At 43.5% G+C, this 16,371-nt stretch overlaps 1 protein-coding gene across 8 annotated transcripts in view; it reads left to right on the plus strand.

Moving 5' to 3' along the window:
* The window catches only part of Tafa2 (TAFA chemokine like family member 2), a 466,821-nt gene that overhangs the window by 86,340 nt on the left and 364,110 nt on the right, over window positions 1-16,371 (plus strand). For 4 of the 8 annotated variants that reach the window (XM_085843220.1, XM_085843223.1, XM_029482931.2 and 1 more), the window contains exon 1: window positions 1,891-2,058. The exons of the other annotated variants lie outside the window; for them this stretch is intronic. Coding sequence is in view for 1 of the 4 variants with exons in the window: in XM_085843222.1 (XP_085699348.1) it covers window positions 2,054-2,058 (5 nt within the window). In the remaining 3 variants the exon portion in view is untranslated. Of the gene's footprint in view, window positions 1-1,890; window positions 2,059-16,371 lie in introns of those variants that run through there. 8 annotated transcript variants of the gene reach the window in all.

Here is a 16,371-nt window from a genome sequence, read left to right on the forward strand (position 1 = left end):
TCTCATGCGAGGGAGCAGCCGATTGTTTCCCTTTCACTATCATTATAAATTTACTTCCGAACAAATTAAAAATGAAATCATCATCCCTGTCGGATGGGCAGGAAAACAAAGGCTTATTAAGAATTTGCTTTTCCCCTGGCGAGCTATATTATCAATAATCATCTTAGTCCAAATGTATGTGGTTTGGCATGACATATTAATTTATTCTGATTTAATGGTGGAGAAACCATTACCATTTTATAGCTCTTTTTGCTGTTTTTTTTTTTTTTAAACCTCTGTCTTAGGGACTTGGCGGTAGTCACGTGTCCTCTGTAAAAAAGTTTGCATTATGGTAATCACAGTGACTGGAACGAAGTGCAAGCAATAAAAATTAAAATAGAGGCTGAGTTCTTCCTGTTACAAGGACAGGAACATTTCTTCTACCCCCTCCTTTTTTTAAAAAAAAAGTCTTTAGCTCAGAGAACTTGTAATTGTATTTTCTCCTGTCTTTGAAATGACTTTTTAAAATCCTTTTGGACCTTTTGTCAGCTTTAGGACTTAGGAATGTCTGGAGGCCATCCCTTTGAAATATAAGCCCCTAGGGAGAAAGCACCCTAGGCTCTCAGTGTCTCTGGAATCATAGGAGTCTAAACCCAGCTAGGATGCTCAAAGAGGGCAGGCTGTTCACATTCCAGAGCCTTCTGTCATGAAAATATGAGAACTCTGAGTCTGTTCTCAATAACACCAGTTAGCCCAGTAGGTCTCAACCTGAGTGCCAAGAGAACCCCTCTGGGGCAAACGACCGTTTCACAGGGCTCGCTTAAGATCACCAGAAAACAGAGGTTTAGATTATAATTCATAACAGTGGCAGAATTAGAGATCTGAAGTAGCCACAGAAATAATCTTATGGTTGGGGTTCACCGTAACACGAGGAGCTGTATTAAAGGGTCGCGGCATCAGGAAGGTTGAGGACCACCTAGCTAGGTAGTGTAGATGGACTCCCAGTCTCTAGGTACACAATTGGAATGAAATGTGTGAAATGGTGCTGGTGAATTTTCTTACTTGAGAAGTTATTATTGCTTATCTTGAAGCTGTATGAAATTATTAATATTTGTCTGACATATCAAACATAAGATAATGTTTAGTCTTTGTATCTGCTAGCAGGTTACTTTGATGTATTTATATTACAGGCAGGTTTCATGCTTACTCAATCATATAAGAAAAATCTTCGTCTTTTACTATCTCGATGGAGAGGGCGACTAGGTTGGAGATTTCCCTTTTGATTCTGTTTCCATAATGACTGATGTCCTTGTTATAAAAATAGCACTTTGACCAGTGTGTCTTCTCTTTGTGTTGTCTCTCTTCTTCTGTAGTCAGTTGTGCACTTCAGAGAGGTCCTCAGTGGCTGAAGTCACAAAGAATTAGATGTATTATGAAAAAACAACAACAAAACAAAACAAAACAGAACAAAACAACCAAATCAGCGAGGGAAAAAAACCCAAAACAACATCAACAACAACAACAACAACAACCAACTAAAAAGCCAAACCAGTATCTTCTCCCCAAATAATCTATTTTTAGGCTAATTTTAATCTCTGAGAGTAATCGCTATTCATTCTAAATACCACTTGCTTCCCATTATGTTGTAGGATCTCGCCAAATGTTCAGCGTGGCATTGCTAATGCAAAGGTGACTGTGGCCAGGAATGATTTATGCCTCTGGAGTTTCAGAGGTCTAAAAATAGGGCTCGATGTTACTTTAATGCGTGCCGTGCTACACAGGCACAATAGGGTTAGAGGAGATGGAGTTTCATCCTGAACTCTCGGTTTCCTTCCTTTGTCTCCGAATCTGAGAAGTGACTGAGTAATTAGATGTTCCTCATTTGTCGCTTGTATCATTTCCTCTCAGCACACAGCACCCAGTCCTGCGGGCCCTGACGTGTTGGTGGGGAAACATGTAGTCTATGAATAGCCATTCCCCGCGACTCTTGTTGCTGTTTTAACTTGAAGATTTGGAACTGGACGGTACACAGAGACCGTATCGTATCGTACCGTATCTATGCTCCTAGGTTCGGATGGGGTAAGTGCGTGCCTGACTTCAGCCTCAGGATAGGATTAGAAATGAAAGTGTCCAGTTAAGACATACAGCAAATATTAATGACAGTTTACAAGAAGGGTCCCCGTTAGAACGGCGAATGCCAGCCGTTTTGGGGGAGCAACCTTACCGAATGAGTGGCAAGTAGACTTTAGTCAATATTTCCTCTGGTGTTGGCTGTAACGGGTGTGAGGTAGCAGAGTGGAAGAATGCTTTCTGACAACCTTTCTGAGTGGGAGCTGTGATCACAGGAATGGAGCTTGTATAATTGAGTTCAGGTATTTATTGTCGAAGGGCCGGAGGTCGCATGCGCATAAGAACAATCTGTATGAAGAGAGATCGAGGAAGCTTGTTTCTCTCTCTCTCTCTCTCTCTCTCTCTCTCTCTCTCTCTCTCTCTCTCTCTCACACACACACACACACACACACACACAAATGTATATATCTACGTGTATGTGTGTGTGTGTGAAGTATATATTTGTTACTTGGTTGGCTAGACAGTCGATAAGGAGATAACAGAACAGCCATGCTCAGGAGAGCCCCAGAGTCATCTTAGGTCAAATTTGTGAGCACTAAACACTGTAGCTTTAAGTAGCATGAGTTGTTAGCCCTGCTCCCAACGCATTACATTCTTTATTGTCACCTATTCTACATCACGCTGATGAGGGAATTAGCTTCTGGGCACACTCTTGTGCTATATAGTAAAGGGCTAGTTTAGCTTTTGAGGGCAGCTAGCTTAGCGCTCCGCAGTGCCACGGTAATTCGGAGCTGTTCCACAATGTCATCGAATGTAGTTCAGCGCTCGCAGTTTTCCAGGAAAGATCCCAGAGGTTACTGTCTCAGCAGTGAGTTTGCATCCCACGATGGCTTCTGTGTTACCATGGTGCGCTGATGTGGATCAGGATTAGCCACTAGGCAGCTGCCACCAGGTAGGAGAAGGGGGCTGGGGGGAAGACTCTCATTCTCTGGAAGTATCAACTTGATTTTAATAAATGTTGATGTTTAATTTGATTGTGACCTTTACGATACAATTTGTGAAGAAAAGAATCTCTGCTCTTCTCATGAGCTGTTGAAAAGTCAGGATACTGTGTCTGGTATGTTAATGGTCCTAGAAACGTATTTTTAAAACCAGTAGTGATACCCATCTGAGCCCAGATTCCATGGCTGTCCAAGTACCAGGTTGGTGAGTATTTCTTGATTACTTAATTGAATATATATATATATATATATATATATATATATATATAATCAAGAGAGGACAAAGTGGCAGAATACTGAGGGCTTGAAAACACTGTCACTTATAATTTTTTCTTCTAGTTAATTGTGCAGCAAAGAGCACTTTGCTCAGTTTCTTGGCCAAGCAAACTCTACTGACCCTTCAAGACCTTTTCTTCTGTTGCTTCACCTCCCCCCCAAAATCTCTCCTTCCCCCACCCTGGCAAAGCCCCCCCCCCCAGCTTTATGTCTCATATGCAAATAGGACTTCCTCTCAGCACGTCTATTAAAGTCTATATGGTAAAGTATTGATCTCTAGCCTTGTGCTATTGGGAGCTAGTGGAACCTTCTAGAGGCAGGTCAAATGGGCAAGCCTCAAAGCCTGGTTGCAGGTCCTTGGGGGAATGGTGGCAGTTCCTCCACACAGTCTTCTTCCTGCCTCTCTCCTTTTGCGACCACAAGGGGGATGTTTTATTTTATTTTCTCTCCACCAGCCATGGACTTAGGGTCTCTGGAATCAGAAGGCAAAACAAGCGTTTTCTCTTCACAAAGCCGTTATTTAAGTTATTTGTTTTAGTGACAGAAAATGACCACACCAGGCAAGCATCAAATGTCTTCAATGGTGATTTCCAGCTACGGTTTAGATTCATTATAACCATGATCATGGATGAGAGAGAAGGATATGAGATAGCCTGATAATTTGGTGCTAGCCAAAGTGCTGCATGTGTCAGGCGCATTAGTTGGGCGTGAGTTGGCTGGGCACAGGTCAGTGGCAAGGAGACTATAGAGGGTTCTGATCACTAAGAATTCAGGATTTTTTTTAGGAGCCTTAGCATGCTCTCCCAGTTTTGTTTATTGTGGAACATACTTGAGAAACAGGGTCCGGTTGTAGCTGTTATTTGGGAAACTTCCTCCCAATCTAGAGAGCTTGCGTATGTGATTTGTTGACTTGAATTGTTTGTATGTATGTGCACATCTTAAGGTGTCATGACTGAATACTGTTCTATAGGAAAGCATAGGATGAAGCTTGTCATAATGACCAAGATGCTTTTTTTCCCCCGATGTTTCTGTGACTTACATAAACACTCTAAGCCTCATTGGCCTCAGTTTCTGTCTTAGAAGGATGGAATAGTATCTGCATTCCGGACAGTCTGCAGGTTAGATGCTGCCCATTTAAGGGACCATTTCTTCTGTAGTCTATGGGATTAGCACCTTTGAAACAAAAAACACAGAATACAGAATACAGGGCTGCTTGGCTTAGAACTGAGTCATTCTCTGTATGTGGATCTCTGCAGTACTATGGAATGCTGGTCAGTGCTGGTCAGTGCCTGTCAGTGCCGGTCAGTGCTGGTCAGTGCCAGTCAGTGCCTTTCAGTGCCAGTCAGTGCCAGTCAGTGCCTTTCAGTGCCAGTCAGTGCCGGTCAGTGCCTGTCAGTGCCTGTCAGTGCCGGTCAGTGCCAGTCAGTGCCTGTCAGTGCCGGTCAGTGCTGGTCAGTGCCAGTCAGTGCCTTTCAGTGCCAGTCAGTGCCAGTCAGTGCCTTTCAGTGCCAGTCAGTGTCAGTCAGTGCCTGTCAGTGCCGGTCAGTGCCAGTCAGTGCCTGTCAGTGCCAGTCAGTGCCTGTCAGTGCCAGTCAGTGCCTGTCAGTGCCTGTCAGTGCTGTGCTTTCAGGGGATGTTCACATGACAACCTTTGTTGTTATAAGAAGGCAGAGACTGTTGATTTTAGATTACTGAATGAGCTAAGAGGTTGGAGAAAGGCCCCAAATAAATAATATTTCAAATTATGTTTACAGGTAGGTAAGACAGAAAATACCAATATCCTCCACAGATCAAAGCTACTAGTTATATTTGGAAGTTAGTTAATTTATTAGAAGCCAGCTTTCATGTTGGTGGAAGTGATATTTTTTTCTTGTCCCCAGTCTTTCTTTCTGAAACTTCAATACTATATAATGCTGAAGATGAGGAAACAGGCCAAGGACTTTCTGAAAGAGTCATTTCAAAGTCCTTGCCATTAATAACAGAACTGAATTTGAGGGTTATTTTAGAATTTTAATGCTTCGTGATAGATGTATAGTAATTAAACAGCATTTTAAAAATAGTTTGTCCAGAGAAGATTGTAAGGACAAGCTTGCAGTCCTTCCTTTGTGTGAGTACCTGTGTGTATGTATGTGAAGCCATGTTGAGGTGGAGTTTGTGTCAGACACAAGGCAGAAGCCCTGTAAGTGGAATTATGATAAGCTTGACCTGGGGGTAAAAAAAGAAACAACAATATGAACCAACCAGTACCCCCAGAGCTCCCTGGGACTAAACCACCAACCAAAGAGTACACATAGTGGGACTCATGGCTCCAGTTGCATATGTAGTAGAGGATGGCCTAGTCAGGCATCAATGGGAGGAGAGGCCCTTGGTCCTGTGAAGGCTCTATGCCCCAGTGTAGGGGAATGCTAGGGCTAGGAATTAGGAGTGGGTGGGTTGGGGAGCAGGGGGAGATGGGAGGGAATAGGGGGACGGTGTTTTTCAGAGGGGAAACCAGGAAAGGGGATAACATTACACTTGAAATGTAAATAAATATCCAATTTAAAAAAGAAAAAGAAAAATGTTGCCAGGCAGTGATGGCACACACCTTTAATCCCAGCACTTGGGAGACAGAGACAGGCGGATTTCTGAGTTCGAGGCCAGCCTGGTCTACAGAGTGAGTTCCAGGACAGCCAGGGCTACACAGAGAAACCCTGTCTCAAAACAAACAAACAAAAAAAAAAAGTCAATATTTTCTATTTTAGAAGGGTACTTACATCTCAAATACGGTCCATTTTAATGCATTTATCAACCAAACACAGCCTAAATGTAAACACTTGGTAGCAAGGGGAGGCAGCATGCTATGGTAAAGATGCAGGTCTTTAGTCAGACTGCTTGCTGTACAGATTCATCTCTTACATGGCCGTCATACAAGCAAGCTCCATGCTGACTCTGTTTGGTGGCCTGTGAGGGGGAGGACAAAGTTCTCAGCTTGCTGGGTTGCTGTGGTGCTGGAATGACATCATAAGCACTGAGGATAGCCAGCCAGAGCCTGGCTCACTGCCGATTCTCCGTGTACAGTTTCGCTTCCTCTTGCTTTTAAACGTTGCCACGAGGTTTATTGAACACCTGATACAAACGATCCAAAAGCTACTTGATGGTTTTTAATTATGGGAAACAAGCCATTCTCAGTAACATACCATAGAATGGTTATTTCTTTGGCTGAAAACTGGACATATCATGTCTGCTTCAACAGTGGCTGGTTATTGAACTCCACAATTAAAATACAGTTTTAAAATTTGAATAATATGCCAAACACTCATACGCATGTGTGTGCCGTAAAGTTCTAGAGTGTGCAGAGATCTCAAAGCTGTTTGTTCCCTAGGTGTGTAGGGTTTCTGGCGTGTCATGACTTTGTAGACACACTAATTTATTGCCACTGTTGTCCGAGTTAAGAAGACCAGTCACATTCTTGTGTTAGACGCACTTTTAATATACTTCACTTCAGATAATGGTTCTGGGATGTGTTACAATGCACTGTTTTTTTGAGTTTACTCTTAGGTGCATCTTGTCATCATTATATATCATATTGATTTGGAGGATGTTCTAGAGACCTACAGTATTGATTAGGTAGAGTGCTTCTATATTTTGTGATTTGCCAGGGTTTTCTTCTCATATCATCAGTACTCTGGTCCAAAGGTTCTCCCTTTTATGGAATTTTTCCAGTCTTTATGACACATGCCGGATAACAATTTTCTTTTGGGTGTGCACTCTCTAATTCCCTAACATTTATGTAAAACACTCCATCTGCTTTGGAACCTCAAGTGATCTTGTGATTTATTAGATTTACTAAGCAAACATTTAATGTGTAAATATAATTTAATAAGCTTCCCACAGGTGTCTAATTAGTCATTAATTTCTGCTCCGAGGACTAAACGCAGTGGAATATACATGGGCTCTGAGTCTTAGTCATGTGTGTGAATGCTAGCTAGTCAAAGTGTGGACTCCGGGTTTAGTTCAATTTACTTTTACTATCTCAGAATGTCTGATGATTCGGATATGGGGCCATTCCATTAAGGAGGTTATTCTGAAACCCGTAGGGGACTGTTCTATAAAGATAGGAAAGCTTCCGTTGGAAGGACCAGAGAATTCCAATGTAAATGCCTGATAGTAATTGGCTAAAGGAGTTAGAAGAATATTGCATAGATTATACTATTGGATGGAGCTATCCAGGACCAGAGCATAGGTGAGTGATGGTAGAAGTCTGTCCATTTTTCCCTATTTATCCACATTTCAGCTCTTTCCCTCCTGCTTTACTTCAAGAGCACTTTGTATCATTCCACGGAACATGGCCAGGGCACCCAAGCTTAGCAACTCCAGAGGCAAAATACCTGTTTCCTCTCTTCTCAGTTGTTTGTCTGAGAAGACTCTACTCAGCCTTGCTGAGTGTTTATAGGTAGTTGGAGAAGCTTATAGGCCATTGTAGGTTGATCTTGGTCACTTACTTTGAAAATCCTGCTGAACACGTGGGCAATGTTTCAGTTTTCAGCAACAAAGTGTCCAAGCACAAAGACATATCAGTATTTGCATATTCTTTCAGGGTCTGTCCCCTTGACTTGAGCAATTTGTCTATTCTTTTTTTTTTTTTTTTTTTTTTTTTTTGGTTTTTTTGAGACAGGGTTTCTCTGTATAGCCCTGGCTGTCCTGGAACTCACTTTGTAGACCAGGCTGGCCTCGAACTCAGAAATCCACCTGCCTCTGCCTCCCGAGTGCTGGGATTAAAGGCGTGCGCCACCACGGCCTGGCAATTTGTCTATTCTAATAAAATTCTTCATTTTTATTCTCTCTCTCACCATGGTGGGTGTTTCTCTGGTCCCTGTAAACCTGTAACTTTGTATCCTGGGACCTGCAGGATCTCCTCAACATTCTGGTTGCTAGCTTTCCTTTCCTGCCTCAGATCTGTAACTATTGTTTCCTGTCTGGGACCTTTACCTCTCTACTTCACTCTCTATTGGCAACCTCAGATCCATAACTGTTATGCTCTGTCAGGGATCTTCAGCTGCCAGCTGCAGCTGTCATAGTGTGTCAGTGTCCCTCAGTCTCTGACTGTCACTTCACTTTGCTGTCCATTTGGATGTTTCTCCCAAGATGTACAGTTCTTTCTCTGTTCCATAGAATGAATTTTGTGTTGCCCCTAGATCCCAGAAACAACAGGTTTAAACTTTCATAACAACAGCGTTAAGGACAGCAGATGCAGTTGAGAAGACACAGGACTACTCTTTTTTTTTTCTTATTAGATATTTTCTTTATTTACATTTCAAATGCTATCCTGAAAGTTCCCTATACCCTCCCCCACCCCTGCTCCCCTACCCACCCACTCCCACTTCTTGGCCCTGTACTGGGACATATAAAGTTTGCAATACCAAGGGGCCTCTCTTCCCAGTGATGGCCGACTAGGCCACCTTCTGCTACATATGCAGCTAGAGACACAAGATCTGGGGGTACTGGTTAGTTCATATTATTGTTCCACCTATAGGGTTGCAAACCCCTTTAGCTCCATGGGTGCTTTCTCTAGCTTCTCCATTGGGGGCCCTGTGTTCCATCCAATAGATGACTGTGAGCATCCACTTCTAATACCCATGAAAGGAGTTACAGAGACAAAGTTTGGAGCTAAGACAAAAGGATGGACTATCTAGAGACTACCCCACCCAGGGATCCATCCCATAATCAGCCATCAAACCCAGACACTATTGCATATGCCAGCAAGATTTTGCTGAAGGGACCCTGGTATAGCTGTCTCATATGAGGCTATGCCAGTGCCTGGCAAATATAGAAGTGGATGCTCCCAGGACTACTCTTATGTTGGATGTTTGATCTTTTTTTTTAAACATTAAACAGAAAAGAAGAAGACCTTGGAAGAAGAGACAATAAGTGGAACTTTTATACACACACACACACACACACACACACACACACACACACACACACGAGTTAGGTGTAAATAAATGGAGGAAAGAGTAGAGTCTGGGCTAATGGATCACTCCTGTAATTGGCCTCCTGTTTCCAATCAACCCTTGACATCTTTGAATTATTTCTATACAGCCGACCGAGCATTCACAGAAGATATGACCATGCTGACAGTGGCATGTGCACTGGTCAACCATGAGTGAAAATATTCAGGATGACCTGCAAGCTTTACCCTGGTTTCTACCTCTCTCCTGCCTCATGCCTTCCAGGTTCACCATCAGCATCTCTGGCCTCCTTTCCCTTCCCCTTTGTGCCAAGGTTGGCTTGCTTCAGGCCTTTTTCCATGTTTTGTATCTTATGCCCTGAGTTTCACCATGATACTTTCCCTCCTCATTTCTCTCCTGCCATTTAGACCTTGGGTTAAATGTTCCTCAGGGAAGCCTTCTGCTATCCGAGTCCAGAGGAGTCCCTTCAATCCTTCACTGTAACGGTATTGCACTGCTACAGGTGGCAAAGACAGATGTGTTTGTTAAATGGCTCCCTCCCGTTTGCACTGTAAGTACTGTGTAAAAAGCAGTCGTGGTGCCTAACACAGTGCTTGGGGTGTAGTTCTTATTCAATAACTGCATTTTGAATCATCAGTGAAGAGATGGAAAGAGAATGGTTGGAACAGAAGCAGCTGGAGCAGCTGACGATAAAGATTAGAATTAGCAAGGGAGTGGTAAACAGGAGATATTTTACAGGGGACTCAGCGACAGATCTATGTGCAAACAGCTCACAGAACATCATTACAACCTGGGGCATGGAGCTGTGTGATTTCAGCCATGTGCCCCATGAGGACATGTGCAAGAACATGAGCCTGCTGCTGAACAGCTCCTGAGTGAATCAATGTGATATTCAGGAGGCTTGGCAATCAATACAGCTTAGCAGCCCGGAGACAGCTCGCATACTGCACCTGAGTGACAAGCTAAGCCGTTTGTGCCTATGTTTTGATACCAGCCACACTGGGAGAATTGGTCTCATTTGTAACCTCCAGCTACTATTATTAAAATATCGGAAGCTATGCTGTACATGCTAGAGGATTTTTCAGAATAACAATGTAAAGGCAAAAGTTGGTCATTTAATGTTTTGGGGAGTGATTAAAAGATCATGGTAGAATTGGGATTTATGATTCTGGATACTTGCATTTTTTATTAGATACTTTCTTTATTTACATTTCAAATGTTATCCCCTTTCCTAGTTTCCCCTCTGAAAACCCCCTATCCTTTCCCCCCTCCCCCTGCTCACTAACCCACCCACACCTGCTTCCTGGCCCTGGCATTCCCCTATACCGGGGCATAGAGCCTTCACAGGACAAAGAGCTTCTCCTCCCATTGATGACTGACTAAGCCATCCTCTGCTACATATGCAGCTAGAGCCATGAGTCCCACCATTTGCTTTCTTTGGTTGGTGGTTTAATTCCAGGGAGCTTTGGGGGTACTGGTTGGTTCATATCGTTGTTCCTCCTATGGGACTGCAAACTGCTTCAGCTCCTTGGGTCCTTTCTCTAGCTCCTTCATTGGGAACCCTGTGTTCGGCTGTGATCGTCCACTTCTGTATTTGTCAGGCACTGGCAGAGCCTCTCAAGAGTCAGCTATATCAGGCTCCTGTCAGCAAACTCTTGTTGGCATCTGCAATAGTGTCTGGGTTTGGTGGTTGTTTATGGGATGGATCCCCAGGTGGGGCAGTCTCTGGCTGGTCATTCCTTCAGACTCTGCTTCACACTTTGTTTCTGTAACTCCTTCCAGGGGTATTTTGTTCCCCCTTCTAAGAAGGATCAAAATATCCATACTTTTGTCTTCCTTCTTCTTGAGTTTCATGTCAAAATGTCTTCTAGAAGCGACTTAAGAGAGGAAGGATTTACTGTGACCTATGTATGGTTTCAGGGGATTTCAGTTCATTTTGGGTGGGGATTGGTGTGTGGCATCTGGAGTAGCTCCCGTTGGCACGACAAGGAGTCAGAGAATGAGACCAGAGTTGGAGCTGGGTGTGACATTTAAAGTTAGTCTTCAGGGTCCTGTGTGTGCTATCTAGTTACCATTGTCTGTGAGCATCACAACTTCCTAGAACAGCAAACTACGGACCATAATCAAACATATAATAGTGTCAGGAGACTGCATTTCACATTTAAATTGTACTGATATTCAATAGAACAGCATTTTAAAATAAACCAGATCAGGTAGATAGGTCTCTGCCTTTTCAGTTTGCAGTCCCTCCCTCTTTGTCTCTGTGTGTGCATTGTATGTTTGTGTACTGTATATACATGTATGTGTGCAGGTGCAGAGGCCAGAGAGACACTTGACGTCCAGCTCTATGGCCTTACATTTAATTCCCTTGACATAGTGTCCCTCACCAACTCTGGCGTTGGGTTCCAGGCTAACATAACCCATTGATCTTCTCTGTATCCTGATATGTTGAAGTTCTCTTGACTTTCCTCGTGGATACTGGAGATCTGAAGTCATGACCTCCAGCTTGTGTGGCCATTGCTCTTACTCACTGGCCTCTCTCTCTAGCTCAGACACGCTCTGTTTACAAATGAAATCACACCATGACATCCTGTGTGCCTTTTCATCTTAATTTTTTTCAATACTTTCACATTTTGATTCTCTATCCATTGCCTTTTTTATTTTCTTTATATCATTTATATACTTTTATTGCTTTTCATTACCATCGATATATTATTGTCTGACTTCTGAAAGAGCACTTCAGTGTGACCAACATCTCTGTGACCATGACAGAATTCTTAGCTCCATCAGAGGAGGTGGGATGTACAGATTCTCAGTTAAGGCCAGACATGGTGGTGCATATCTTTGATCCACACACCCAGGAGGCAGAGGCCGCCAGATCTCTGTGAACTTGAGGCCAGTTTGGTGTACATAATAAATTAAGAGAATCCAAAGCCATTTCTGTACTTCTTTGATGATAGTCTATGTATCTGACCATGGGATATTTTAGGGCAATAGGGAATGGCAGTGCACAAAGGGCACTGGGAAGTGTGACACTGGGAGGCATTTTCCTGACTGTACATGGGATGGATCCCCAGGTGCAGCAGTCTCTGGATTGCCTTTCCTTCAGTATCTTTTCCACACTTTGTCTCTGTATCTCCTCTCATGGATATTTTGTTCCCCCTTCTAAGAAGGACTGAAGCACCTAAACTTTGGTCTTCCTTCTTCTTGAGCTTCATGTGGTCTGTGAATTGTATCTTAGATATTCCAAGCTTCTGGCCTGATATCCACTTATCAGTGAGTGTATATCATGTGTGTTCTTTTGTGATTGGGTTACCTCACTCAGGATGATATTTTCTAGTTCCATCCATTTGAGTAGTATTCCATTGGGTAAATGTACCACATTTTCTGTATCCATTCCTCTGTTGAGGGACATCTGGGTTCTTTCAGCTTCTGGATATTATAAATAAGGCTGCTATGAACATAGTAGAACACGTGTCCTTATTACATGTTGAAGCATCTTCTGGGTACATACCCAGAAGTGGTATTGCTGGGACCTCAGGTAGTACTATGTCCAGTTTTCTGAGGAACCACTAAACTGATTTCCAGAGTGGTTGTACCATCTTGCAATCCCACCAGCAAACCCAGACACTATTGTGGATGCCAACAAGAGCTTGCTGACAGGAGCCTGACATAGCTGTCCCCTGAGAGGCTCAGCCAGTGCCTGACAAATACGGAGGTGGATGCTCTCAGCCAACTATTGGACTGAGCACAAGGTTCACAACGAAGGAGCTAGAAAAAGTACCCAAGAAGCTGAAGGAGCTTGCAGCCCCATAGGAGGAACAACAATATGAACTAACCAGTCCCCCCACCCCCAGAGCTCCCAGGGACTAAACCACCAACCAAAGAGTACACATGGAGAGACCCATGACTCCAGCTGCATATATAGCAGAGGATGGCCTTGTTGGACATCAATGCGAGGGGAGGCTCTTGGTCCTGTGATGGCTAGATGCCCCAGTGTGGGGGAATGCCAGGACAGGGAAGCAGGAGTGGGTAGGTTGGTGAGCGGGTGTGGGGTGGGGGATGGGATGTGCTAGGAGGTTTTCAGAGGGGAAACCAGGAAAGGGGATAACATTTTAAATGTAAATAAAGAGACTATCTAATTTTTTTTTCTTTTTAAAAAAAGGAGGCATTTTTCTGTTATCAGGCTTATGCAGAGCTACTGTGAACCGAGACTGTAATGCTGCTCTTGGAGCTTTGCATGTCTAGTTTCTACTTGTTCTTATCAAGTTTCAAAACCACACCAGTCAAGAGGCTCTGTGAGGAGGACTGGTTCACCAGATGTTGTTAAACTACAGATAGGCAAAAGGGCCTCTGAGCATGTTGGTTATTCTCTGCATTATTGAAGACTGGGGGGTGGGGGTGGAAATAAAGAACAGATGCCCATGAAATTAGCAACATCATGATGAGGATGGAGATAAATTCCCAGAACCTCTTATGTTTTTCAGAGGCTTACATAAAGTGTCATAGGCCCAAGAGGGACTCCTAAGAGATGAGGGTTCTTTGTTCTTTGGCTGTTTTTTTGTTTTGTTTTGTTTTGTTTTGTTTTGTTTTGTTTTGTTTTGTTTTTTTTGCCAATGTGGCAACTGGGCATATCAGCTTGTGAGGTCTGTCGTATGAAAAATTTCATATGTCCTGCATCACTCAGATGTGGAAATGTCACCCACAATTGCTCTCTGTACTTTTCTATCTCTTATTGGTTCCTGGACCCTCTGACTTTACAGGGTTTTAGTATATACACTCGGCCTCATCATTCTAGGCATTTCTAGGGGCCACACTTATTCTCTGCATAATTAGAAGAAATGTAATTATTTTGTTTCATTGCTAATTGGCTGTCTTTCCCATAAGCATACTTTCCTGGGGAAATGAGAGCAGCTGTCTGCGCATGGCATTCGGGGCATCAGCGGACCACAGAAAGGATTCCGTCCAAGGCCGGCGTATGGAGCAGTGAGCGTATGGTGGTGACTTAGCAGAGCAGGGGGGTTGCAGTGGATATTATGCCTTCACAAATTTGGATGACTCGAAGGCGGCTTCATCAGTGAAAAGGGCAGCAGCAGTGAGTCCTGACCAGTCTGTCTGTCTTCTATCCTCCAGTCCCTCCCAAGACCGCGGCTGGAGGTGGGGAGCTGAAGGCTGAGCGCTCGCTCATTCCAGAATCTTAGGACCTTTCTCTTCTCCTGGGAGAAAGCAGTGGCATTTGCATCCACTCCCATCAGTACAGACCAGTGATCATTACCAATTTGGTTTTCTCTTTGGGTGTGATTGTGGGGCCCGGGTACTCTACAGGTGACTCTAGCAATCTCTGCTCTGTGATGGTGGTGTTATGTTAAGCCAGGAGGAGATGGCTTTGTCATACCACCAGCAAGCGTGCCACTTAGATTGCTTTTCCTGTCTCAGATACACCTCAGTGTCTACCACAGTGCTTGCTTGATAATCTAAAACGCAGTGGTTTTTCAACCTTCCTAAGGCTGCGACCCTTAAGTAAAGTCCCGCATGCTGTGGTGATCCCCAACCATAACGTTATTTTTGTGGTTACTTCATAGCTGTGCTTTTGCTACTGTTATGAATCATAATATCTATGATGTAACTATCTGGTATTTCGGATGATCTTAGGTGAACCCTGTGACAGGGTCACTCGACCCTCCCATGGAGTTCACGACCCACAGGTTGGGAACCCCTGCTCTAAGGATTTGCATTTTTCCACTGCACTAACGTTCATTTTATGACACTCTCAGGGTTGGGCATATCATCAATGAGGGACATTTCCTGAAATTATGCAAGCCAGACATTGTAACGATATGACTTCTGCCCCATTGCCTTTCTAACAGTGGTCTGGGATCTTGGATCTGGAGTGCCCAGGATTATATGTGCACCCCTGACTACAGACACCTTTAATGTTGGGAAAGCTTAGTATTTAAGGAAACATTTTTCAATGGCTGGTGTCTTTGGATTTTGTCCATGTTCCTAACTAGCTTCCTTACAGCTAACAGACCTTCTCTTGGCTCCTGGTCATTCTGACTGCTGCCCAATGAGTTCAGATGAGGCAGAGAGCATAGTGCAGAACCCAGGCAGTTTATTAAGGGTTAGCATGAGGCAACCTCCTGAGGGAGTGTGGACAACGACTGAAGGGACCACTGTGAGGGAAAGTACTGTCGTGGTGTGGGAGGGGCCCAAGGCCGGACAGGCTGTTGTGTGAAAGTTCCAGTTTCCAAGGACTGCTCTTCCAAATTTCTCTGGAATACAGCTTTCTTAAGGAGCTTTCCTGCTCAGGTGATTGACAGATTCATTTAGGTGGTTCTCCCTTTTTAAATTGAAAATAAAAGTTTACACACACACACACACACACACACACACACACACACACACACAGAGGCACATATAAATAACATATTAGGATAATGATTCACCTCATCTCCTCCCAGTTTCTCCCCACAAGAAGAATTGAATGAAAAGGGATAAACTAACAAATGAAGAAAAGAAAAGAAATAAATATTGAGATTACCTTTTAAGGGAGATTATCTCTTAAGGGAGTGGGCAGTATTTATCTTTGCCTGTTTCTCCTTCTTTTCACATAGCTCAAATCCTAAGGAAGGGAAATTGTGATACTTTCCCCTTTCTAAAATCAATGTATCACCAAGGATGTATGCCATAGAGCTAGAATATGAATATGAGGGAAGGACCCTTCCCAGGGACTTTCAAGCCTGCTAGTATCTACCAGTGTGATATTAACTTTAAGGCAGACATTTTCCCACTGGTTTGGTCAACTGGCCAGTGTTTTAAGCAGTGCCATATGGTAGCTCAGAGCCAATTCTGGACCGAGTTTCACAAGGTTTTGTCACATAGCTCTATACCTATCAAGTTCTGTGAATTTTCATCATCTCTGAGTTTCTCTGATTCCACCTCCTTCACTTGTAACGTGAAGCTCGTAATGGTATCTTCCGAGGTTTTAAATAAGGATAGAATGGCTTCCCATGCACAATGTGTTTAAGACAGTATCTGGAAGAAAATTAAGCACTCAGTATTCACCAAGTACACAGATGGGATTCAAATCAAAACCA

The sequence above is a fragment of the Mus caroli genome, unplaced genomic scaffold (genome assembly GCF_978045245.1).
Source record: "Mus caroli unplaced genomic scaffold, Mus_caroli_1 scaffold_9, whole genome shotgun sequence".
NCBI classification, from domain to species: Eukaryota; Metazoa; Chordata; class Mammalia; order Rodentia; family Muridae; genus Mus; species Mus caroli.